The 23,088-nt window shown below is 52.7% G+C and overlaps 8 protein-coding genes across 8 annotated transcripts; 4 read left to right on the top strand and 4 right to left on the bottom strand.

Annotated features, from left to right (window-relative positions):
• Positions 1-413: 413 nt before the first annotated feature.
• BU25DRAFT_488615 (cysteine proteinase) lies at positions 414-1,734 on the top strand. The gene is made up of 3 exons (XM_033711361.1): positions 414-540; positions 591-908; positions 967-1,734. The coding sequence occupies exons 1-3, from the start codon at positions 486-488 to the stop codon at positions 1,347-1,349; spliced, it is 756 nt and encodes a 251-aa protein (XP_033565386.1). The 5' UTR covers positions 414-485; the 3' UTR covers positions 1,350-1,734.
• Positions 1,735-1,985: 251 nt separating this feature from the next.
• On the top strand, positions 1,986-2,573 carry BU25DRAFT_225876 (uncharacterized protein). Its single transcript, XM_033701367.1, has 2 exons — positions 1,986-2,245; positions 2,292-2,573. Exons 1-2 carry the CDS (start codon positions 2,031-2,033, stop codon positions 2,449-2,451), a joined length of 375 nt encoding a protein of 124 aa, XP_033565387.1. The 5' UTR covers positions 1,986-2,030; the 3' UTR covers positions 2,452-2,573.
• Positions 2,574-3,468: 895 nt separating this feature from the next.
• BU25DRAFT_333629 (uncharacterized protein) lies at positions 3,469-4,052 on the bottom strand (the record flags this gene model as incomplete). Its single annotated transcript, XM_033702489.1, has 2 exons — positions 3,469-3,871; positions 3,919-4,052. 2 exons carry the CDS (start codon positions 4,050-4,052, stop codon positions 3,469-3,471), a joined length of 537 nt encoding a protein of 178 aa, XP_033565388.1.
• Positions 4,053-4,759: 707 nt separating this feature from the next.
• On the bottom strand, positions 4,760-6,838 carry BU25DRAFT_333668 (uncharacterized protein; the record flags this gene model as incomplete). The annotated part of the gene is made up of 2 exons (XM_033702493.1): positions 4,760-4,940; positions 4,992-6,838. The coding sequence occupies 2 exons, from the start codon at positions 6,836-6,838 to the stop codon at positions 4,760-4,762; spliced, it is 2,028 nt and encodes a 675-aa protein (XP_033565389.1).
• Positions 6,839-8,292: 1,454 nt separating this feature from the next.
• BU25DRAFT_407731 (uncharacterized protein) lies at positions 8,293-9,287 on the bottom strand. Its single transcript, XM_033705624.1, has 2 exons — positions 8,760-9,287; positions 8,293-8,703 (listed from the first exon to the last, which is right to left on the bottom strand). Exons 1-2 carry the CDS (start codon positions 9,180-9,182, stop codon positions 8,524-8,526), a joined length of 603 nt encoding a protein of 200 aa, XP_033565390.1. The 5' UTR covers positions 9,183-9,287; the 3' UTR covers positions 8,293-8,523.
• Positions 9,288-9,394: 107 nt separating this feature from the next.
• Positions 9,395-10,834, top strand: BU25DRAFT_407732 (scavenger mRNA decapping enzyme). Its single transcript, XM_033705625.1, has one exon. It carries the CDS (start codon positions 9,739-9,741, stop codon positions 10,723-10,725), a length of 987 nt encoding a protein of 328 aa, XP_033565391.1. The 5' UTR covers positions 9,395-9,738; the 3' UTR covers positions 10,726-10,834.
• Position 10,835: 1 nt separating this feature from the next.
• Positions 10,836-18,959, bottom strand: BU25DRAFT_361189 (uncharacterized protein). The gene is made up of 4 exons (XM_033703687.1): positions 18,924-18,959; positions 17,926-18,710; positions 13,519-17,871; positions 10,836-13,472 (listed from the first exon to the last, which is right to left on the bottom strand). Exons 1-4 carry the CDS (start codon positions 18,925-18,927, stop codon positions 11,016-11,018), a joined length of 7,599 nt encoding a protein of 2,532 aa, XP_033565392.1. The 5' UTR covers positions 18,928-18,959; the 3' UTR covers positions 10,836-11,015.
• A 1,508-nt stretch (positions 18,960-20,467) lies between these two features.
• On the top strand, positions 20,468-22,612 carry BU25DRAFT_455524 (uncharacterized protein; the record flags this gene model as incomplete). Its single annotated transcript, XM_033709947.1, has 2 exons — positions 20,468-22,261; positions 22,316-22,612. 2 exons carry the CDS (start codon positions 20,468-20,470, stop codon positions 22,610-22,612), a joined length of 2,091 nt encoding a protein of 696 aa, XP_033565393.1.
• Positions 22,613-23,088: the final 476 nt, after the last annotated feature.

Raw genomic sequence — 23,088 nt, forward strand, 5'->3', positions numbered from 1 at the left:
CGCCGACGGCCATCAGCACAGGCCATCGTGATTGTACGCGTCTGAGCGCTGTTCACATTGATCTTGATCTGGAGTCCATCGATTGTGACTTTTCCCCGGTGCTTCCATCAAGTGCGCATCCGTGTCAATTCCAGATCTCAGCTGCGCAGCCGGGCAGGCAGAGCTTCCTGCGGCACCAATAGCAGCACAACCTGGACATTTCTTAGAGAGGCGATCCACCAAGCCAAAGCGTAGAGACGACCGCAGAGATGACCGTAGAAGATGTCACGAGACTCGACTACCTTCAAAGCTTACAATGCACGGTTGGTGCCTGCACTGCTTGCTCGTCTACCTAGGTAGGCGGAAGGTGCCACGACGCAGGGTTATTTGCTGCCTTCGGTTGCCCCACGTACTTGAACCTCGAGCTACCCCGCCAAGATCACTGCCACGCGTGTACTCACCTCAGTATCAATCAACACCATACCAATCACTACAGAGACTGTAATATGGCTGAAGACAACCCCGACGTGCCCGCGGGGAAGAAGAGGTTCATTCCTCTGGGTAAGACAGCAGCTTGCGAACGAAAGCATCAATGCCAACGTGTCTCGCAGAGAACAACCCAGAAGTAATGTCCGCGCTCGTTCACAAGCTTGGCCTCTCGGAGAAGCTCGCATTCCATGACGTGTTCAGCATCGACGAGCCCGAACTGCTCGCCTTCGTGCCTCGGCCCGCTCATGCCCTCCTTCTTGTCTTCCCAGTGAGCGAGACATATGAGAAGTTCCGTCGCCAGGAAGACGCAGACAAGCCCGAGTACAAGGGTCACGGTGACGGGGAAGAGGTGGTTTGGTACAAACAAACAATTGCAAACGCTTGTGGTTTGATCGGACTGCTTCACGGCGTGTCAAACGGAACAGCGCGGGCGAACATCCGTCAGTAGATCCAGCGCGGGCGCATGCCCCTACGTGACATCAGCTAACCGACATCCAGAGCCCGACTCGGACTTGGCGAAGCTCGTCCAAGACGCTATCCCGCTGAAGCCGGCCGAGCGAGCCGACCTGCTTTACGAGTCGGAAGCTCTCGAGAGTGCCCACCAAAGTGCCGCCGCTGGCGGCGACACAAGTGCCCCAGCCGCTGAGGATCATGTCGATCTTCACTACGTCTGCTTCGTCAAGTCAGGAGACAACAACCTGTGGGAGTTGGATGGAAGAAGGAAAGGTCCTCTCAACCGTGGCAAACTCTCGGCGGACGAGGATGTGCTCAGCGAAAAGGCTCTCGACTTGGGCGTACGCAGCTTTCTTAAGCGCGAATCAGAGGCTGGAGGCGGCGATCTTCGCTTCAGTCTCATCACGCTCGCCGAATCGCTGGATTAAGCTTCCAGAAATAAGACACTTCGCGACACACATGAGTGCAAGGTATGCTACCGATCGTCTCATCAAGCATTCTATCAACCGTTCCAACAAGCTCTAGCCTCAAACTTCTGTGAGCTCGAATTCGACAAAGATGGAGCGTCAGACCGAGTATTCGATTACTATGGCCAAGCCGTGTTGTATCAGATCGGGGTAAGGAAAGCGGCCCACGTCGTAAAGGGTCTGCGAGACGACAAGAGACTAGACAGCTTGCAGGACGGAGAGGCAGTAGCTTACCCCCTCGCAACCTGTATGGCGCAGAGTTGCGGGCTCGAAGACAAGGGTATGGTGGAGACCGAGCACTTCCTGGACAAAACATTGCTAGAAAAAATCGAGGATCATGTCTCAGTGAGGTATGTCGGCAGAACCATTCAACCGCCCAGAACAGACCGCTGTCACTTGTCTTACATGCTTTCGGTTCATGCTCTCTTTACAACGATGCACGTCATGGCAACGCTCACTGTCAGAACAACCTCCGCTGATCTCTTTTCTCTCCACTTGTCCACTTCAATACGAGCCCTCTCCTATCTCTGTAACACAACCGCAACCGGTCTTCTTCGGAGAAGCTACAAGACGACTACCATGAGTGAAGCTTGTAACAGTTGCTTGTATTGACATGCCACCTCGCGCCACGTTCCTGCCTCGATGAGGCTCCTCCCAGGTTCATATACATCGGTGCTACTCATGCTCACCCCTTTGGTCTCGTCACTCACCTTCAGCCCAGTATCGGTGACGGACTCGAACAAAGCCAATGAGTATGGGCTCGGGACGGCAGCACTCGTGTGTACCATCGTCAGTCTGCTGGCTTCTATTCTCTGCATATGTTGGTTCTGTCGTATGGAGCAGCGACTTCGTCACAGGTGAGCTACTTCGACATACTTCAATACAGTGACTGAAGGTATGCAGGTTGGCTGTGATACTGATATATGGCGACCTTACGCGTGGAACATGGCTGTTCGTGTTTACCATCATCTTGCTAGCTCGTGGAACAGTCAGAACACGGAGCACCTTCTGTCAAGTCGGCGGATTGCTGGTACAGTACGGAACGCAAACAAGTGGTCAGTAACGTTGTTGATTGAGTACACCATCTGACACGAGGCCCAGACTGTGCTGTTCTAGTGATGGCCCTGCACAGCGCAATACAAGTCTTCTTCTCATCAACACTAGTCACATCTGTATGGTCTGTAGCGGTGTCATCGATCTGAGTTTTTCCCTCTTTTTCTCCAACGTAGCATTCTCTTGTATATGAGATCTGCGGTCAAAGCAACATTCCTTCTCCTGGTGGCCCAACGTACTCGGTCCACGCTCCCATGTTTTCAGCAAAAGTAAAGGCCTGAGCAGCCCGATGCCAGTGAAACATGGGCCAGTGCAATTTGAAACCAAGGTTGCATCAGAACAAAAGTGAAAGCCAACATCTCAGTGCTCGCAATCGCTAGTACCTATGCACTAGAACCAGTGGAAAACATGGCAGGGAAACCCGGTGTCGAACTTACGCTGGGCTACACCGCTGCGCAGAGTGCCCGTCAAAGTGAGGTATTCTAGCCTCGCTCACTTAAGACGTAGGTTCTTTGATAGAGAAAAAGACGACCCAAATACACTCTATAGGCAATTAAAACGTGTCAGCCGTGAGAGTTATATGTGTGTGATGATGGAGGTGCGCAGAGAGTTCTGGTTGTGAGCGGTACAGGTGCTTGCGTGTGCTGAGCGTCCTTTCTTCACTGCCACGTCAATCCGGTTTCGCTACTGGGCACACTACCTTCGCAACAAATTGAAGTGGCCTCGCCCTTCTTCACTGTGGATGTGATATCGTTAAGTCATAGACCTGAAATCTGGTGCGAAAATAATACGAATTGGCACCGTGTGAGTAGGATGTCTTGTGAGTGTTGCTGCGTACTGGACCTTTCTGCAGATCTTATGTATTCTCAGAACCTTTTTTTTGAACCACTGTTGATGCTTGAGGTTATAATAGTCTGTATAGCGCACTTCGGCCCCATACACGACCACCCTTTCACTGTCGGATTACGGGTCCTTCCACAGTGTGATCTCACCCCTCGTCAATCATTCACAGAACCTCACAAGCCCCTCAATTGAACCAATCCACCCCCCGGACCAGCTTGTCACAGATATACCCCGTAACCAACGCATAAACCCCCTTATGCAGCACATCAATTACCTGCTCGTTGATCGGCCACGTCCACGGCAGCGCACTCACACCCACACTCGTCTCCATAACCTGATCCATCAAAATCCTCACACCCGTATGCACAAAAACCGCAAACGGTCCAATAATACCGTAATAACTCATAATCGCCCGCACAGGGCCCGCAAGCATGCCCATGCCGTAGTGGTGGGCGTTATTGAGCAGGTCTGTGTGCTTTGAATAGTACGAGGGGGTCACGCCGAGGTGGTTGCCGATTGTACGCGCGGGGACGTAGGAGGGTGGGCGTTTGGTGATGAGCATTTCAAGCCAGTTGGAGCCGGTCATGCTGCGGGTTATCAGAATGGAGAAGAGGTGAAGGTGAGATGGGCGTACACGAGCGCTCCGACTGCGCCTGCGCCGATCCCGATGGCTACGGCCTTGCCGAAGCCGACTTGAGGAAAGGCTGGATAGTTGGACTTCGCGTCTGGGTACGAGACTGTACCGGTCGCTAGGTGGTGTTGCGGCATCTTAGCGTGTTGGTCTGCTTGAAGGCTGCTGGCTGATTGAATAGAAGAACTTGAGGTGAAAGCGGTGATTTGTGTTGTTCAGAGATCAGTCCTGCAGTCGTGGTTTGTGTTGGTGTTTGTGGTACGCCAAGGGAAGGCACTGTTGTCACTGTTTGTCAATATTTCGCTCAGGCTGACGTCACGCATCACCAATCGGTTGCTGCGCGGAGTGTGGAGTACGACAATTTTCGTGACATGTGACTGAGAACAAGAACAATTCGGAGAAGTTGAAGTAGTTTGTGACATTTGAGGGCAGCTGCGCCCAGATCAGCTGATTATGTACGCCGAAGCTTGCCATAAACCCCAGAAGCGCCATGTAATGTATCTCGACCCAATGCCCAGTTACTGAACATCGTACACGCATAGATGACGCGCATGAATCCGCCCAAGATCCCATCGACATCCAGAAGATGGAACAAGAATGGCAGACATTCAGGTGAGCCAACTGAGCCGTGTGGCCGAAGTCTTGAAATTTGGTAAACGTAGGAGAAGAAGTATCGCAAACATCCCAGCGCCGTCGTAAACAGAAAAGTCGTGCAGAAGTCGCAAAACGCCGCAAAATCGTTCGATGTAGTAACGAAGGTCATCGTACCCATTCCAGTAGGTTTTGCAGGTCAAGTGATCGTACACAAGTCGGTCGTAAGTCATGTCGAATATTAGTCGTAAGGTCATCTCGAGTAGGGCTTGTTCATCAACGCGATCTCGCGCGCGACAGTAGCCCACTCGAGCTCGCGGCGGAGAGGCTCGTTGCGTCGCTGACGCTGATACTCTTCCCACTTTAGGAGTTCGTAAGTGAATCGAAGATGCGGTTGGATGATAACGTTCAGTCGTCGTGCTCTGACAAAGCAGCTAGAAGCCATGTTAGTAGCTGTGGTGAAACGTATACATGGCGGTACTTACTAGGCACGAGGGAAAGACAAGCCCATCTCGTTCATGACTTCTGCAATACATATCGTCGCAGACCGAGACACGCCCACACGGCAGTGGACAAGTGTAGCTTCGCCAGCAGCCTTGCCAGCTTCGATGAACTTGAGGCATCGCTCGAACTCGCTCCACAGTGGGTCAACGCCGTTGTCTTGAACTCGATCAACCATCAGGAAGTTCTCCTCGGGCCATCGGAGTTGCTTCTTGAGATCCTCAGGCCAAGACAATGCTTCACCGACACTCAAGATTCGTGTGATACCGAGTTCTTTAAGCAGATTTGGGTTGTTCGCATGACCCAGGTTGCCTAGGTACATGTATGGCAGGATTCTGCTGGGCAGACTGCCATCAATCTTGGACAGCCACTGTGGCTCAGTAAGATTGAACACACTCTTGTTGAACTTGGGAGACTCCTGCAAGATGCGTGGCTGGATCGCTGTAAGGAGCGCGACGTCAGATTGGTAAGCGAAGAAGTTGCGGCCCTTCTCGCGGTGCAGCTGAATCCAAGCGTCGTGAACCGGAAGGCCTTCCGCGTACATGAAGTACGCTAGTGCGAGCAGGGTGGTTTCCGTGTAACCGTCTGTGCAATGGATGAGAAATTTGCGTGGTACAGCAATATCGTCTAGCTCAATGGCTTCGTCGTCGTCGTCGCTTCGTCTGCGCTTTGAGCGACGAACTTCTTGTGGGTTGGCGAGCTCGTACATCCACCGACAAGTTTCCATCAAACCGTCGACCTCTGTATGAGACCAGGAAGGTGGCATAATGCTTCCAGAAGAGGGAAACTCCATGTGCAGAGCAGACTTGCGTTGAACCTTGTCCATCGACATGCGCAAAGCTCGCAACGAGCGTGACTCTGGTACATGTGCGAGGTCTGTTGCTTCGATAAGCACATCGAAAGCGTCTTCGCCCAAACAATCTGGATGAATTGCAGGGTCAGGTGTAGGCCCCAAGAATACGTTGCTGCTGATCTCAGATGCCTTTGACATGTCGCACATCTCGTACCGCTCCCAGTAAAAGAAGTCCACAACGTTGCCAGTCACACGACCTGTGGGGTCGATGGCAATGAGTTCTGGGTACTTCTCTTGCACACTGCCGAATGAGTCTGAAAGCATGAACGTATTGAACAGACCAGTGGGAAAATCGTTGCGCGCTTCGTACTGCCGTTGAGCTTGCGAGATGATCTTGGCTAGAGCAATGGTGTCGTTGGGGTGTGTCTTCTGGTCGCCATAGACGATGATGTCCGAGACCATAGCCAGCTTGCATGCCTGAATCTGAAAGTTGCGCACGGAGAAACCGTTCTTGGGATCGCATTCAATAAAAGTAGGCGTATCGTCTGAGTCTGAGCAAAGGATCTCGTCTGCTGCAATGGCACCCTTCAGCTTCGATGCGGTCAAGTCTCCGCCCGTCTTTACAATTGTTAGGCTGCGAATACAGTTAGGAATCTTGCGAGTGGCTTTGCGACGGGAAGCGAAGAAAGCAAGTTGGATCTGATTCTCAGCATGCAGGCCATGAAGCCACGGAAAGACCTGCTCTGGGCTGGGCAACGGGTGCGTCGCCATGTACTCCAGAGCCTCTGCCATTCGATCTGCAGTGATTGTGTACACAGGAGGGTCATTGCAGAACTCTGCACAGTACTTCTCCGGTGGATATGTGATTGAGGATGTCTCGACCAAAGTATCGTCTCGCGGTGGAGATGCTGGTGGTGTCACTGGAATGCCACCTGGCGAGCATACTGGGAGATGCTTGTTGGGGATTGCGGCAGGAGCGCCTCGGGACGAAATGTTGAGCGATAGGTGCGTTGGAGGTGTTGAAGTGCGACCTGGCATGGGCGGCACCCTTGCCACAGCAGCAGCCATGCTTGCAATTGAAGGGTTTACAGTGCAGTTGAAGGCACGCGACGCAATGTGCTGATATGACCGGTCTGTCCTTCCTAAACCAGATCAAATGGCTGAATGTGGGTAGTGCAAGGGACGAGCAGCACTAATTGCGGGGTGACAGTGGTGGAGTGATAGCGATTCTATGACCAACTGTCAATGTCGTTCCAATGTTGTGTGTATTGTCAGATATGGGTGCAATGGAGCGTTGACTTACGATACTGAAATGTGACAATATGCCCAATGTTTGGAAGCAGCGATTGATCAACAGTGAGGCGCCGAATCGAGCAAGAGCGGCCCACTACGGAAAGTGCGAGTCTACAGTGCGACGACGGATGCACTGAGCATGTTGACAAGATATGTGGTATGAAGCGAAGTGCAGGAAGAACTGATCTGATGTGAAGAATGAAGAGAGAGAAACGGAGGGCGAAAAAGAGGGTAGTGGTGGTTGCACAGCGGAATGGTATCCTAGGTGTTTAGTGGTTCCCCGCCTGCAGCACTCAAGAGGCGCCGCTCAGTCTGACCCAGTCTGGGTCGGATCCTGCAAGCCACATGCACGCTTGTCCACACAGAGTTCTGCTGTTGGTTCGAGAGCGACAGCGCAAAAGCACACTTTGCGAAAAACTGCCCTCTTCGCTCGCAAGACAGCTGTTCTCACAAGGCATAGGCAACACTTTCGTGAGTACCACCGCTGCTGGCGGTAACGATAGAGCGAGTGGGTCTGATACCATCCAACCCCAGCATTCCCAAGTGGAACCGCCGCACAGTCTGGGGCCCATCGGTTCGTCAGGCTTCACTCTCCCCTCGGCACGCCGAAGGCGCACTGACAAGCACCGCCGGCAGCGTGGAATCGGGCTGTCAATTAGTGTGCCAGTCGCATGCGGATCTCTCAAACCAACGACCCCACATCTGCAGCCGCAAAGCTCCTTCGCCACATTCTGAGCACCGTGAAGTTCTGGGCTCTTCATCGAACCGCCATCAGGATGCTTCGATCGACCCCGCCTTTCGACCGTTGCGTTGGAGCCTCATGGAAGGCCAGAAGATGAGATGAGAGCACACGGCACCAGACGACGCATGGCATCGCGAGCGTAGAACGACGTGAAAAAGTATTAAAGTGGTGTTATCTGATGCTGACCTGGCGCAACCCCGCACCTCAGAAATGGGCATATGATGTGGGGAGCTCTTGCGACCGAGATAAGGTCAGGGATTGTTCGGCTGTTAGCCTTAGAATTTAGGACGCCTTTGCCCGCGACGCCTGCACATGGCCGCCCTTGTGGATGCACCTTGACGTAAACTTATGCCGTCTGGCGATCAGTTTAGATGGAGGACTTGGGGCTGTCGGCCACTCGTTAGCCTGACACTGTAAGGGGCGATGGAAGATGGTGTGAGCGATCATCTCATTGTTCTTCCAAATTGTTGAGAACGAGTAAATACTTCGATCTCTCGGCGCAGCTGCTCGCGTGCAGCGTTTCATGGCTTACAAAAGTCGTCTTGCCGTGCCTGCCCAGGTATCGATGCTTGTGGGCGCTGAAACCCACCACTGTAACTCCAAACACCAAGCAGTACATAAAACTACATCGTCACATTGGTCGTGGGACATTCCGCCAATATGCTCGGAAGCGACCTCCTCTTCCTTCTCATGCCTCAACTTCGGTCCTGGTGTTCAGCAGCTCGTCCACATGGGATCGCTGGACTGCAAGCTTGTCCTTGGCGCTTTCTTGCTCTTTCAGGAGAACAGCAAGCACCTCAATTGGAGGATCGAGCTCGAAACGGTTCGCACGCTTCCAGCGCTTGAGTCGTGCGATACCAGTACAGGGCTATCAGTCGCATGTTAGCTCAGTCGGCCTCAGTGCTCGAGATGGCCTGGACTTACACCATACTGTCCGCTCATGTCAAATTCCCGCAATATCTTCTCATGCAAGCTCAGATCACCCTGATGTACTCTGGGTGCCACTCTTTGCTTCTCCTTCGTAGCCCAGTACTTCTTGATTGCAGCATCTGTTATACGCCTGGCAGCCTCGTCCTCTAGATTGCTTTCAGCCTTCTGCGCCGCGACTTCCTTCTCGGTTTGGTCGATGATGTCAGCCTCCACGGTCGTAGGCTTCGCTTCTTCGACGGTCTCAAGGCCGATGATCTCCGGCTTGACGGCCTTCGTTGCGCTCTTTGAAAGGAGGCTCTTCTTTGCGTCCTGCGCTCTTGCGCCAGGCTTTGTGACTTTGTTGGCACCTCCGTGGAATGCGAGGGTCGACTGCTGCGACTTGGCCGTAGGGCCAGATACTCGTCGTTTCGGCGGCATTGTGGGATTTATGAGTGTGTCTCCAAATGCGATATGTGAATGTGATAGCGATATGTGGAGCTACTTTAGTTGCGCGCGACGCGGTATGGTCAAGTACAGCTGTAGAGGTGACGCAAGGATCTCGCCAATCGTGTCTAGTGGTTGGCAAGGTGATGCGCGCTAACGTTATCACGCTAGCACGTGAACTTGTAATTCACTGTCCCTTCACCGCACAATCTCGAACACCATATTACAACCCGTCTGACCATTGAGACTTCCCAGAGAATCTAACCGTAAGCCAAGACCTAGCGTCCCGAAGCATTCCATCTTGTCCATTTGGCTTCCAGACTTGAATGCGGGGTACACCTACTTCGTACGTCTCGCATCAAAGTCCTGAAGTTTACGACAACATGTCTCAATGGCTGTGATTTCCAAAAAGCGTCTTATAGACCTAACAGATTTCCGATTGACTTAGATCGTCTTTGCATGCGGTAAATATCCACGTCCTGAACAACTTTTAACAATTCCTAGCAGCCAACCGGAAATCTACAAAAGACCTAGTCACGAACTCAACAAAATGACATCAACGACACCTCCCGACGTGGCTGCACACGTCGAGTCCCTGATACCCAAATTCCAACTTACTCGTCTCCTCAACTCCGATCAAGCTGGCCGCCGCATCTCCCTCCTCGGCACCATCGATTCCCAAGATGCCCTTCTAATCGCCGAACGCGCCGCCTTCGACACCTCAGACTCCAACATGCGCGGCTTCTCCACCTCTTTGCGGAACATCAAGAACCTTGGCGCAAACGACATCTATGCCTGGTTTCTTGCCAACAGCAACCCCTCGGCTTCTGGAGACCCTCAACCCCCGCCGGATTTCAAGATTAATTTGATATATCCCTGCACAGCGAAGCATGTTAAGAAGTACGAGAAGCAGGGGCTGAGGATTGTGCACGAGACGCCCGAAATATATGAAAAATACCTGCGTCCGTACATAGCCAAGCAGCACGAAAAAGGCACACTGCAGTGGGTGTACAACATCCTCGACGGCCTGAAAGAGCAGGAAGATGTCATCTACAAAGAAACCGGTGAGGAAGGGTTCCTGCTCCTGCCGGACCTTAACTGGGACCGCAAGACCCTCGAGTCCTTGCACCTCCTCGGCATCGTCGAGCGGCGAGACATCCGGTCTGTCCGCGACCTGAAGAAGAGCCAGGTCCAGTGGGTGGAGCATATGCGCGAGAAAATGTTGGATGCGACCATCAAACTGTATCCTGAGCTGGACAAGGATCAGTTGAAATTGTATGTGCATTATCAGCCGACATACTATCATTTCCATATTCATATTGTGCATGTCGCGCTGGAAGCGGGGACTACGCAAGCGACAGGGAAAGCGTTGGGGCTGGAGAACATTATCTCGCAGCTTGACACTATGGCTGGAGATGATGACGCGAGCTTGGCGGATGTGAGTCTGAGTTATCATTTGGGTGAGAGAAGTGAGTTGTGGGAGAAGATATATCTGCCGCTGAAGGAGGGGAGGGAGGTTAAGGTTGGCGAGTTTTGAGTGAGTGTCTGCTAAATGAAGCAAACGAGGCTTAGAGACAGACGTAGAGCACTTTCTACAGTTCTTAGATCAGGAAGTCAAGTTTCGAGCGATTGTACGTTGCTTTGTTTATCTGAAGCAATCTGGTATCCTGACATAAAATGACGGTTATCGAAATTTCTCATCTCCCCTGCCCTCTCGGCAGCCTCCTTTCCTGCCTCCTCCACAACATCCACCCCACTTCCCCACATATCTGCACGTCCGGGGCTTCCTGGTCGCCACTAGTTCAGCCCAAGGAAGCTCAGTCGTTGCTATAAGTCCGAACTTTTCGGATTATGCAGATAAATATCCGGCACCTTGGGTACCTGCAGACTCTTCTGCAGTGCCTGCTTAATCGCCTCCCTAGTCTTCGTGCCTTCCTTGCCATCGCCTCCACCGCCAGTGAGCCTCCTCATGCCGTTCCGTATCCTGCTTCGCGCGTCCTGCGCAGCGGGCTTTGCCATGTTTTCGAGACTGAATGTGCGGTCTGCACTTGTTAAGCGGATGTCATCGTCCGAGAAGGATTCGCCTATCTCGTCGAGTGCGGTTGTGGAGAGTGATGGTGAGGTTCGCTGAGGTTGGTTGGGTGCTGAGGGTGAGGTTACGGATCGGGCGTGGAGACCTGGGCGAGGAGCACTTGTTGGCACAGGGGCGGTTGGTGTTGATGTGAAGGAACTAAAGGCGCCTGGAGTCATGACACCGGGATCTCGTGCTGGTGATAACTTGACATGATCAGTGCTGAAGCCTGATTGGAATGACGTGACGCTCGCGTTGCGCGTTAGCGACTTCAGCAGGATTGGTGCGGTTTGCTGGTCGTAGAGATTCTCCCGTGTGTTGAGCGTGTTATTAGCGTAAGAGCCATTAGGATGGTAGTGGCTTGACGTGAAGTTGGGGAGGTCGGTGAGTGTCTCGTTGTCGTCATCGTCATCGTCGTCATCGAAGAAGTCGTCCAGACTGTCTAGCTTCATGACTAGATCGCCAATGTGGCCTTCACCGCGTGTGTCTTCAGAAGTCATAGTTGCTGTGCGGTAGTCCGACAATGGGCTGAAGGGGAACTCGTCTGCTCGGAACTCAATCTTCGGTGTAGCTGTTTCAGGAGCATCGGCACCTTCGAGGTTGCCACAAGTGTAGAAGACAGCATGCACGTTTGCTCTTGTCAGGTGCGAGTGGTGAGCAGGCATTGGTATCGACCACCCGCTCTCTTCGGGGATGCCGTACAATGACTGGGTCTTCTCGAACTGCTTCTTATAGCCTCTGGTTGAGTGTGATCCAGCCATGCTCATGCGGATGTGTTGTTTCTCAAAAGGCGTTGGTGCGTTGGTCATGCTAAGATTGATGACAAAGTCGAGGACACGCAAAGCTTGTGGACAGAACTCAGTCTGCAGCAATCGCAGCAATGGTGAGATGAGGTCAGGCCCCTTGGAGGCTATCTCTGGTCTGCGCATCTCGATTTCCGGTATCAAGATACACAACACCTCCATGGTGTTGATCTTCATCCAATCGATTTTGTTCGTGAGCAGACTGAGCAGGAAGATCAGACTGCCCAACTCAAGATCTGGGAAATAAGCCGATCGAATGGCCGACAGAGTCTGGGATAGAAAGTCTGTCTCTTGACGGTAGCGTTTCAGTGCGAAAGATGTGAGCGCATCGGCGAGCGCAGTGCACTGATACTGCTCCTCGGCCACGCGAGCAAGAATCTCAGCTGTGGCTTTGACGCCAGGATCCCTCTTGATCGTCTCGAAGGATCGTATGAACCTCGGCAAGTTGGCGAGTATGGTGTACACAAGTCGCGTGTCATCTCCAACGATTCGACTCGAAGGCAGTACAACTAGCCTGTTGAGGATGCGCAATGACCGGTCTAAACAGGTGCTTGATCGTATGCCCTTGAACGTGAGCTGAGCAAGACCCTCAAAATTGCCTTCCCACTTCTCAGGACAGCTGTCCTCGAGTACTTGTAGGACGGTAGGGTCGCCAAGATCAAGCTTGTCAAGGAACTTGTCCAGCATCAAAAGACTCTCCATGAACTCGCCTTCATGTATGGTGTCAAGGCAGGCGCAAGTCGTCCAGAATAGCGGAGGATATTGGATGAGGTCTTCGGGGGCTAACGCTTCGATGATGGTGCGTAGTGTTGTCAAGATCTCCATAGAAAAGGTCTGGATGTCGCTCTCTTCGTCTGAGATGGTGTTAGACAGCCTAGCAAGCATGTCGGAGAGCATCTGTTGATCAAGAGAGCTCAGAATGCATCTGAACAGTTGGAACGATCGACATGCAAGATGCCGAACCGGACAAGAGGTAGCCCAGTTGAGTGCTACCCTTCCCCATGCCTCCCTAAGACCAGGATAGGCAAGGGTGAAGAATTTCAGGACTTCGCCAGAGACATATTCCATGGATTCTGGTACCTTGGTGCTAGAGTCCTCCGCCTCTTTGCTGTTCTTGTCGTCGTAGTTCCACACAACCTTAGCATCATGTTGGCGGATATTCTCTACAAAGTCTTCGATGGCACGCTTGTCAATACCCAGAGTATCATCCTCAATCTTGGAGATGACCAATTCGTGTATGAGGTGCACAAGCATCTCTCGTGCTTGGTCCTGGACTACAGGTGTGTAGTGATCCCAGAGGACAAGAACAACTTGGAGAAGCAGAGGCACGTTTTCGCTCGCAAGCTCGATAGGAGATACCATGAGATCGACAAGCAAGATCAAACAGACCTGACCGAGAGCAAAGCCAGACTAAGAAGGTTAGTGTAAGCACGAAGAGGAGTGAAATAGTACTTGCCTGCTTGTTGCTGCTTGGGAGCAAAGCATTAAGATCCGCAAGATATGGCAAGTTGACAGCATCTACCGGTGGTGGTATTGGCTCGCGCTTCTCGCTCACTAGTGAACGTGGATTGATCTGAAGAAGAAGGAACTCCACCACCTTCTGTCCAGCTGGGGTGCTAGACAGGTGAACAACAATCTGTTTCGAGAAGTCGACATAGTTTTGCTCTCGTTTGTCCAAGCAAAGGTTGATGATGAAATCGAGGATTAGCTGCACGTTTCCTCCGTAAGGTCCGGTAGCCAAAGCTTGCCAAAGTGCTTGGATCTCGTTGTGGAGTGCATTGCCCGAGCGAACAGTAATCTCGAAGAGATTGACGAGCAGCATGTAAGAGTTGGCTGTAGGACCACCGCCTGGCTGCACTTGGAGTTCGATGGTCTGGACCCAAGGCAGCATTGCAGCGACCATATTTCGCTGATGATCCGGTTGTAACTCCTTGAAGTAGTACGAGCATTGCGAGAACACAAGGAAGGCGAGCTCCGAATGTTGTTTTGCGAGTCGGCGAGAGGTCTCAAACTGGGCTAGCTTGTACACAGCTATGGTCTTATCGGAGATACTTATGTCGAGGTCTTGCAGCTTCGAGTTCTTCTGTTCTCTGCCTTCTAATGTCCTCAGCAAACGAGAAGACTTGACGCGTATCCCGCTGTTCTCGTGTCCAAGCGTGTATAGACCTGCACTGAGCACCTTCCAGAAGGGCAATGTGTAATCTTCTCGTTGAATAAGCACTTGCGTGACGACCTCGAAGTAGCTATCCAGCGCCTTGGAAGACTTGGAAAGGTAGCACATCTCAATGGCGCGATCAAGAAGGTACGGATGTTCTCGGTTGTGGATGATAAGGTTCATAAGTGCTCTTCGACCGATTGCATGCGTGCGGTCACTAGGAGTTTCGAAAATACTGTCGATCCAGGACAACATTCGGCGGACGTCGAACTGCATCAAGACCTTGCTGTCAGTTGTAATGCTGACCGGACCGCCACATAAAGCAGCCATGGCACTGAGAGCTGCCGTCCGAAGGTCACGCTTCTCGATCTCCATAGCTGCCGTTGCGATGCCTTTGTTGCCCAAGTCAACCTCTCGGTCTAACATAGACCTGCGCATATTTTCCTCTCGTTGGCGAATCTGCGGCTGATTTGCAGAGTAGCCACACCAGTCCTCCATGAGCGTAAAGGCTGCTTTGCGCGCCTGAAATGGCATCCACTGGAGAGGGTCGCTCGTCCGATTGATGCCTTCGAAAAGTACTTCTACAAGCCCGCAATAGTGGGTACGAAGCTTCTGAAAGCCCCACTCATTTTGCACTTCCGCGTCGCTGAGGAAGATTCTCAAATCCTTCGTGTAGTTGACAAGGTTGTTGACAATCCACTCATCATTGTAGGCCTCGGGAAGCCGCAAGAACTGGGAAGTGAGTTTGTATACGTGAGTGATCTCAGTTCGGAGGTGATCGGTACGTCGGTTCCTTCGCGGACTGCTTAGTGTCCTGGTGTGCGCACCAAGTCTAGTCTTTGCCTCTTCAGTACATGCAGCAACAATTCCTTGCAGAGACTCCAACAGCGTTCGGTAAAGGTTGATGTTGATGGAACCTAGACCAACGACGGCCGCCTCCCGTACGGCACTATTGTCTACGGACAATGCAGGAAGAACCTTTGCGAAAAGTTCGCTAGCCGTATGCAGCTTATTTGTACTCTTCTGCGACGACTTGGAGCTTTTTCGCGAGTGTTGTGACATTTGGCTCGGCGCGACTGACAAGGCACCTTGTCCAGGATTTGTCAGGGTAGTGAAGGCGAAGATCAAATAAAGCTTCCACTGTTCGATGACGATCTCTGGTGAAGTCGAAGCCAGGCGATTGGTGACCCTGCTAACGCTTCCAGGCTCAAAGGGTGAGTAAGGCGTGGCGCGAGGTCCATCACCAAGTGTGAGCAAGGTTCGATGCATCTGCGTAAGTCTTGCACAGACGATGTCGCGAGTAAGAGTAACAGCAAACGGACACAGTTCGAAGCTGATGCGCACCAGATTTGGAAAGATCTTGAACCAAAGGGTAGAGTCATAAGGCACGTCGCTGCTACACAACTCCACCAAAGTGCTCTGGACATTGCTTTTGCGCATTCCGCGCTGAAGTCGACTTCGCTCTGCTAATGACAATTTCTCGTCACTGATGTCCATAACCTTCTGTGGACTGCCTTCCATGACGCGTATTATGCGGGTGTTGGTGGCGCCCAACGCCGTGTCGAACTCGGTGATGAGGCGCAATACGTCGACTGCATAAGATCGGACACGGCGTGAAGGTGAACATAGAAAGAAGAGGCCGTGAGATTCCACTTCCTCAACATGGGTCCAAACTGACGACAGATCGAGGAGCGCAGCTCGGCTACCGCTTCCCTCTTCAGGTGTGTCAAGTGCTGTTTTGCGGACCTTTTGTTTGATTTCCTCGATCCAGATATGAAGTAGCTCTTCGTAGAGCTTCAGGGTGCTCTCAATGTGTCCAGCACCGAGCATGCCACCGTCCGACATAGTGGCGTAACGATCGTCAAAATTAAAGATAAAACGAGCGAACCCGATTGTAACTTGTTGTGCGTGTGACTGTCGCGCGATCGACTTCAGAGATTGTGCTGAAGAAACGGCGATATTGCCTTGCACATGAGCCGTACCGGTACATAACAAATTCACCAGCGAGTTGAAAGGGATGTGTGGTGAGAGACATCGGGGTAAAGCTTGTACCGCAACATGAAGCAAGTCGTAGAACCCTTGCCTAGGGTCTCCAGAGCCTTGATGATCTTCGCGACGGCTAAAGCTGAAGGCTTCTACCATAGGAGTCTTCGGTGTCTGGAGCGAGAACTTTTCGTCAAGGACCGCCTGCCCACCAAAAGTGTTATCGCAGATGATCGTGATTTCGCCCAGTATCTTGCAAAAGCGTACATACGACTCTTTCGCCACTTCCGCGAATCCGCTAAAGTTGACTGGTCGTGACAGCCGCTCTTCTTTCAGCAATGACGACTTGATAGGAAGATGCTGTGTGGGTCGTGGGCTGACTGGAAGAGCTGGAAGTTCTGGGAGAATGGCATTGGGATCATAGTCGAATGAAATCGGAAAGGGCGGTTGTTCCGAGTTCTCCAGGTCTGCCATGATTGCGAGGAATGAGCGGATACCCAAAACCATTCGATCAGGCTCCAAGTTTTCGACACGAAGTTCTCGACCAGAAGCGAACATCTCAGCATTAAGTAAGGGGAAGATGACCGTCTTGAAGCAAAGATCTTGATACTTGTAGCCAATAATCCTCGTCAATTGAATGAGAGGCTCGGCGATGGCGGGTTCAGTCGAGAGATACGATCGCCGTCCGGTTTGGAATATCATCCGAATAATGTCTTCGAGTTTGCGCACAGCAGTGGCTGATGGATCGGGGCCTTTTCTGTACAGATACGTCCATACCAACTGGCATATGCCTCGAAGGGCAATAGGACGAGTGACGCGCTCCTTAAGTCGCGGCTGTGTTGACAGCGCAAGCGCAGACCATTGCGCCGTGAACGTTTCTGTGGGCGAGACACACAGAAGTGCGGTCATCAGAGGGAAGGCCTCATGCCAATGCTTAGGTTTGCCGAGCAACACAGCAGCTCGCTGCCTCATCATGTCGACTACTTGCTTCCATTTGGGTGAACTAATTTCGACGGTGGCTTTCGATGCAATCCGGAGCAAGAGTTCTCTCAACACTTGGCAAAATGCGTACTTCATTGGGTGACCGTGCGCGCTGACAAACAGTTTCGCAAGGGACAACATAAAGTTGCAGGTACGGTCCCATGCTTCCTCTGGGTAAGTTTTGACCTTCAGATAGCGTAGAGCACGTATGAGGTGAGCGCCCTTGTTTTCAATGTCCCGTGTGTATTGCCCTTTGACAGCCAATTGGGTGTCAATACTCTTGAGGTCAACGATGAACTTTTCCTGCACCTGATCGAAGATAAGTCCACTGAGAACACCGAGTAGCTGGCTGAAGATGGCGTAATTGGCTTTGCTCAGGTTAGATACTTCGACCAGATCGGGGTCCACGGTATTGAGCTGTCCATAGAAGAGACCAAGCAGGCGATCAGCCATGTCAAAAGTCAAGTTCTGAATGTCAGTCTGGCTCATGATCTCGATGAGCACCCGGCAAAGGATGTAAGTTGACACTGTTGAGCGCTGCTCAGCCAGTGTCACAGTATCCTGGAGAGCGAGTAATTGCTCGGCGCCCGCAGCTATCGAAGTTGTTGACAGGTTCTCGGGCAGATGTTGACTCGATTCAGTGTTTCGGCGAGGCAGGTGAGGATGAGCAGGTGCACTTGCTTGTCGAGCCTAGCTGCATTAGCAGATTGCTATCAAAAACAAAGGAATGGTGGGCAATCGTACAGTCTGCAGCTGCGCCCGTAGTTTTGAAGCCTCTTCACTCTTCGCCTTGCGCCAAAGCATGATAGTGTCTATCAGAGGTTTTGGCTTGTGCCGCGCAATGTGACCAAGGGCCGCTATGAGCTGATCGAAGTTGGGATCAACTCCAGGGCCACAGATGTGTTCTACTTCGGCCTCTGGCTGACTCCGGTCTGTCATGCATTGAATAATCTTTTGGTCTGCCTGACTGATGAACGAATTAAAGAGGTGGTGTAACGCATATTCGCCGACTGTCTTGAGCTCGTGGGTATGCTGATGGTGGCGCGACTGGGAGCGGTGGTGGACATGGCCCTTGCGAGACGACCTGCTGGGAGCTCGCTCAGGCTTGCGCTGCGCACTGCTGCTATCACCAAGTGCCGGGGGAAGCCCAGCGCCTGTGAAGCCATTCGCAGCATTTGCGCCGGCCGTTACGCCATGCGCCGAGAAGGCCGCCGTTATGGTGTCCTGCGACATGACGGCTCCATCGAGGTCTGCTATGACCTGCACCTGCTCGCTGAGGGGGCTGGTGGCTGGCGACTTCACGTAGCTCGTGTTGCGTGAGTGCTGGACGCCATGCACGATCGAGGTGTTGCGGTTGTGGGCATAGGACTGAGAGGGCTTGCGCTCGAGAGTCCCGTCTGGGCTCGAATTGCTGCTGCTGCTAGGGATGGTAATGCCGGGAGCCCTGGTGCGTGATGCTATGCGACCGCGGGTCACACTCGGCTCTCGTGAAGGAGCTTGTCGAGCTTGCGCATGTGAGTGCGAAGCAGCTGTATCAGGCAGAAACGTCAGCAAAGCCCTCAGGCACAGCAGGCTGCATTATTGGACGTCCAAATAAGCTCGGCCATGACACCACAGCGGGCTGGTAGTTTCAAACACCGCCCTGTCTGGATGCCAGCATCCCACAGAAAGTTCCCATAGACGTAGCATCCACAGTCCTTTAAGACGGCGGCGTCACAGCGACAAGAGAAAAGCGAACTCACACATGGGCACTCATGGGCGGACGAGGAGATTGTCATCTGGGTTGGCGGAATGGATATCAGCCTGTGAGAGGGGCGAGCGACGTCTGCCACTGGACGTCGACGAAATGCATAGACCCTTGTGGCCTGGCGCCTCTCGTTCCTGAATACTAGCCCGATTGGTGCCCATGATCTTCTATGGCGGCGCGGCAGCAAACGGCTATGGTGATCAAAGCAGGCGGAGATTAATTGATCTGAACTCGCACGTGGTACAAGTGCTTCAGGTAGCTTATCAGCGCATCCTCGTATGAGTAGAACTGCTTCTTCCACCACTTCGCGACTTGCCATCTCCAACACGGCAGAGGACGAACTATTGCCCTAGCGTAGCGGGCGGCCATGCTGCCACGCTTTCAGGCTGCTTGCCCTTGCATTGGACACGATTTGGGCTTTGGACGTGCAGTGTCAGCAGCGATGTGACATCAGGATTGTTTGATTACGTTCTGGAAGTGAAAGACTGTAGCCAGTCAGCGCGAGCATCAGCACTGCCTTAAACTGATCTCGTCAGGTCCTTCAATATGAGAGCTGGAGGCAGTCAACTTGAATTCTCAGCACACTTGGACCCTACTCGCAAACAGGCATCATCTTTCAAGAACAATCGCACAGACAAAGGGTCCGGCGTGGGGCTCTTGGGGCCGAAGCACCGGCAAGAGTACACTGTATCATCTGAAATGCGTTGAGACCAGGTGATCCCTGGGTTGTCCGCCGCCAACACCACGAAGGCTTACATACGCCGTGCCAAACTCGTGCTGACCACCTGGATGGAGTCAGCGCTGGCTCTCCGGTCACAGCTCACTATCAGCTTTCAGAGTGGCCTTCTGGTGCATCGCAGTCATCGACCATATCTGGTCCGTCAGTCTACCCGTTGCATATATAGCCGTCTGCCCTCCGACTCTCCGCGATGCTGGTAAGAAGTCTTCGGCAACATAAATCATTGGGTTTACGCCCTCTGCCAACGAGCATTTGTCCTCTACATCGGCGCCTAAGGGTTCCGTCTTCCGCCCTTGCACACAAGACCTCACATCTCATACATTCAAATTTACCCCACAACACGCGGAAGTTTGGCGGGGTTCCATCTGGGACTTGCGGAAAGGCAGCAAGCCGTTCTCGGGAATCACGAGCAGAGCGGAATTTTGGCGTTCCCGAGCCACCACCGAGCTGCCGACATTTAGTCAAGACGGCAGTCTAAGACGGCACCACTTTAAGTCACATTGCCATTGCTGAAAAGCGCAGCGTGTCGCATAGATAACACTGAAGTCTGCCCTGCGCCTGTCAGCTCTGACTACACTCTCAGCCTCAAATCAGGCGATCTCTATCCTTACCAATAAGCCAGCGCTGCTGCGATACAGGAGAGCACGGCCGCCTAGAGTACCCGGTCCACTCAAGCTGACGCCGGTACAAATATTCCCTCCGCTTTTCCTGTTACAGCGAGAGCGACTCGTGTCCAGATCGTAGCGCGTCTCTGTGTCTGCCCGGAAGTCTGAACCCCTCCACGACTGCTCTCGAGCACCATGGCGCAACTCGACACGCTCGACATTGTCGTGCTGGCAGCACTGCTGCTCGGCACGGTCGCCTACTTCACAAAGGGCACCTACTGGGCTGTCTACGCCGACCCTTATGGAAGTTCGCTGGCAGGCGCTAATGGCACTGCAAAGGCGGGCAAGTCTCGCAACATAATCGAGACGATGGAGGAGTCAGACAAGAACTGCGTCGTCTTCTACGGCAGTCAGACTGGTACCGCCGAGGACTACGCATCCCGTATCTCCAAAGAGGGGCACTCACGCTTCGGTCTCAAGACAATGGTTGCAGATCTGGAAGAGTACGACTTCGACAACCTGGACACTTTCCCTGACGACAAGCTCGCCGTCTTCGTCCTAGCCACCTACGGCGAGGGTGAGCCCACAGACAACGCCGTCGAGTTCTACGAGTTCATTGGATCTGAGGACATCAACTTCAGTGAAGGCGGCGGTGCTGACGACAAGCCTCTGGGCAACCTGAAGTATGTCGCATTCGGTCTTGGAAACAACACATACGAGCACTACAACTCAATGGTCCGCAACGTTGACAAGTACCTCACCAAGCTTGGCGCAACTCGACTCGGCGCTGCTGGCGAGGGTGACGATGGTGCTGGAACCATGGAAGAGGACTTCCTCGCCTGGAAGGAGCCCATGTGGGCTGCTGTCGCCGAGCAGATGAACCTTGAGGAGCGTGAAGCTGCGTACGAGCCGGTCTTTGAGGTCACCGAGAAGGACGAGCTCACACCTGAGGATGACACTGTCTACCTTGGCGAGCCCAACAAGAACCACCTCGAGGGCAAGCAGAAGGGTCCCTTCAATGGCAATAACCCGTTCATCGCCCCCATCGTCGAGTCCTCCGAAATCTTCACCGCGAAGGACCGAAACTGCCTGCACATGGAGATCAGTATCGCTGGCTCCAACCTGTCGTACACCACTGGTGACCACATTGCGGTCTGGCCCAACAACTCTGGCAAGGAAGTCGATCGTATTTTCAAGGTTCTCGGCAAGGAGCATAAGCGTCATACTGTCATTGCAGTCAAGGGTCTCGATCCTACTGCAAAGGTACCCTTCCCATCGCCCACTACCTACGACGCCGCTGTTCGCTTCCACATCGAGATCGGCGCAGCTGTCTCTCGTCAACTGGTTTCTGGTCTTGCTCAATTCGCACCCAACGATGACATCAAGGCTGAGATGACAAAGCTCGGTAGCGACAAGGACTACTTCAAGCAGAAGGTCACCAACCGTCACCTCAACTTGGCGCAGCTACTCGAAATCGAAGCAAAGGGCCACGCATGGACCAAGATCCCTTTCTCGTTCCTCATCGAAGGTCTTGTCAAGATCCAGCCCCGTTACTACTCGATCTCATCTTCATCATTAGTGCAGAAGGACAAGATTTCCATCACTGCAGTCGTCGAGTCGGTTCAGAGGCCTGATGCGCCGCACATTCTCAAGGGTGTTACCACGAACTACCTCCTCGCTCTGAAGCAGAAGCAGCATGGTGACCCTTCACCAGATCCGCATGGCTTGAACTACGCAATCACCGGTCCCCGCAACAAGTACGATGGCATTCACGTGCCTGTACACGTACGTCACTCGAACTTCAAGCTCCCCTCAGACCCTTCCAAACCCATCATCATGGTTGGCCCAGGTACTGGTGTCGCTCCCTTCCGTGGTTTTATCCAGGAAAGGGCTGCTCAGGCTAAGGCCGGCCAGAGCGTCGGAAAGACCGTTTTGTTCTTTGGTTGCAGAAAGAGGTCAGAGGATTTCTTGTATGAGAAGGAGTGGGAGGTAAGTCATAGCTATACCCAAGTCTGAAACGTATCAGTCTAACATCTGTCACAGCAATACAAGGAAGTCCTCGGCGACAACTTCGTTCTCCATACCGCGTTCTCACGAGATGGCCCTAAGAAGGTTTACGTTCAGCACCAGATGGAGGAGTACGGCGAAGAGATCAACAAGCTGTTGGAGCAGAAGGCGTACTTTTACGTCTGCGGTGACGCTGCGCACATGGCTCGCGAGGTCAACACACTGCTTGGCAAGATCATTGCGAAGTACAGGAACGTGTCCGAGACAAAGGGTGAGGAGATCGTCAAGGCCATGAGGGCATCGAACCAGTACCAGGAGGATGTCTGGTCGTGATCGACACTTTGGTATATAGCGAAGCATTTTCAAGGTTAGATTGGAGCGAACGGCGTTTGACAAATGCATGTTAGACTGCGTAATTGCGCAGCTGTGGTCAGGATGGGGTTTGACTTGGGCTATGCAGCGTTGCGAATATGCTAGTACTATACTCTACACTCATATTTGAACTGTAGATAGCGTAGAGCTTAATGCAATTACACGACAATACTACGAGCCAGTCTTCAAGCGCAGGCTAGTCATGCTGTGAGGCCTGCAGTGATCGTGCAGACGAACACTAGCTGAAGCTCGATTGGCCCGCACCGGCAGCGGCAGGACCCGGGTCGCGAAGCAACTCCATCCCCATCCAACTTCATCCCTCATGATTTCATCCACACTTCCACAGACGTCACAGACATGAGTCCCTCGACCGAAGGTTAGGCCACGAATTGACGCCATCTTCGTCATCACCACACCCCTTAACATATCCTTGCGAC

The sequence above is a fragment of the Macroventuria anomochaeta genome (genome assembly GCF_010093625.1).
Source record: "Macroventuria anomochaeta strain CBS 525.71 unplaced genomic scaffold BU25scaffold_5, whole genome shotgun sequence".
Lineage (NCBI taxonomy): Eukaryota > Fungi > Ascomycota > Dothideomycetes > Pleosporales > Didymellaceae > Macroventuria > Macroventuria anomochaeta.

Coding starts and splice junctions, on each gene's coding strand:
- BU25DRAFT_225876 (XM_033701367.1), top strand. CDS start 2,031: ATGAGGCTCCTCCCAGGTTCATATACATCGGTGCTACTCATGCTCACC. Junction 2,246..2,291: donor GAGCAGCGACTTCGTCACAG/GTGAGCTACTTC, acceptor GAAGGTATGCAG/GTTGGCTGTGATACTGATAT.
- BU25DRAFT_361189 (XM_033703687.1), bottom strand. Junction 17,872..17,925: donor TACGGGCGCAGCTGCAGACT/GTACGATTGCCC, acceptor TAATGCAGCTAG/GCTCGACAAGCAAGTGCACC. Junction 13,473..13,518: donor TCCCAAGCAGCAACAAGCAG/GCAAGTACTATT, acceptor TAACCTTCTTAG/TCTGGCTTTGCTCTCGGTCA.
- BU25DRAFT_488615 (XM_033711361.1), top strand. CDS start 486: ATGGCTGAAGACAACCCCGACGTGCCCGCGGGGAAGAAGAGGTTCATT. Junction 541..590: donor GAAGAGGTTCATTCCTCTGG/GTAAGACAGCAG, acceptor CGTGTCTCGCAG/AGAACAACCCAGAAGTAATG. Junction 909..966: donor AACAGCGCGGGCGAACATCC/GTCAGTAGATCC, acceptor ACCGACATCCAG/AGCCCGACTCGGACTTGGCG.
- BU25DRAFT_407732 (XM_033705625.1), top strand. CDS start 9,739: ATGACATCAACGACACCTCCCGACGTGGCTGCACACGTCGAGTCCCTG.
- BU25DRAFT_407731 (XM_033705624.1), bottom strand. CDS start 9,182: ATGCCGCCGAAACGACGAGTATCTGGCCCTACGGCCAAGTCGCAGCAG. Junction 8,704..8,759: donor ACATGAGCGGACAGTATGGT/GTAAGTCCAGGC, acceptor TGCGACTGATAG/CCCTGTACTGGTATCGCACG.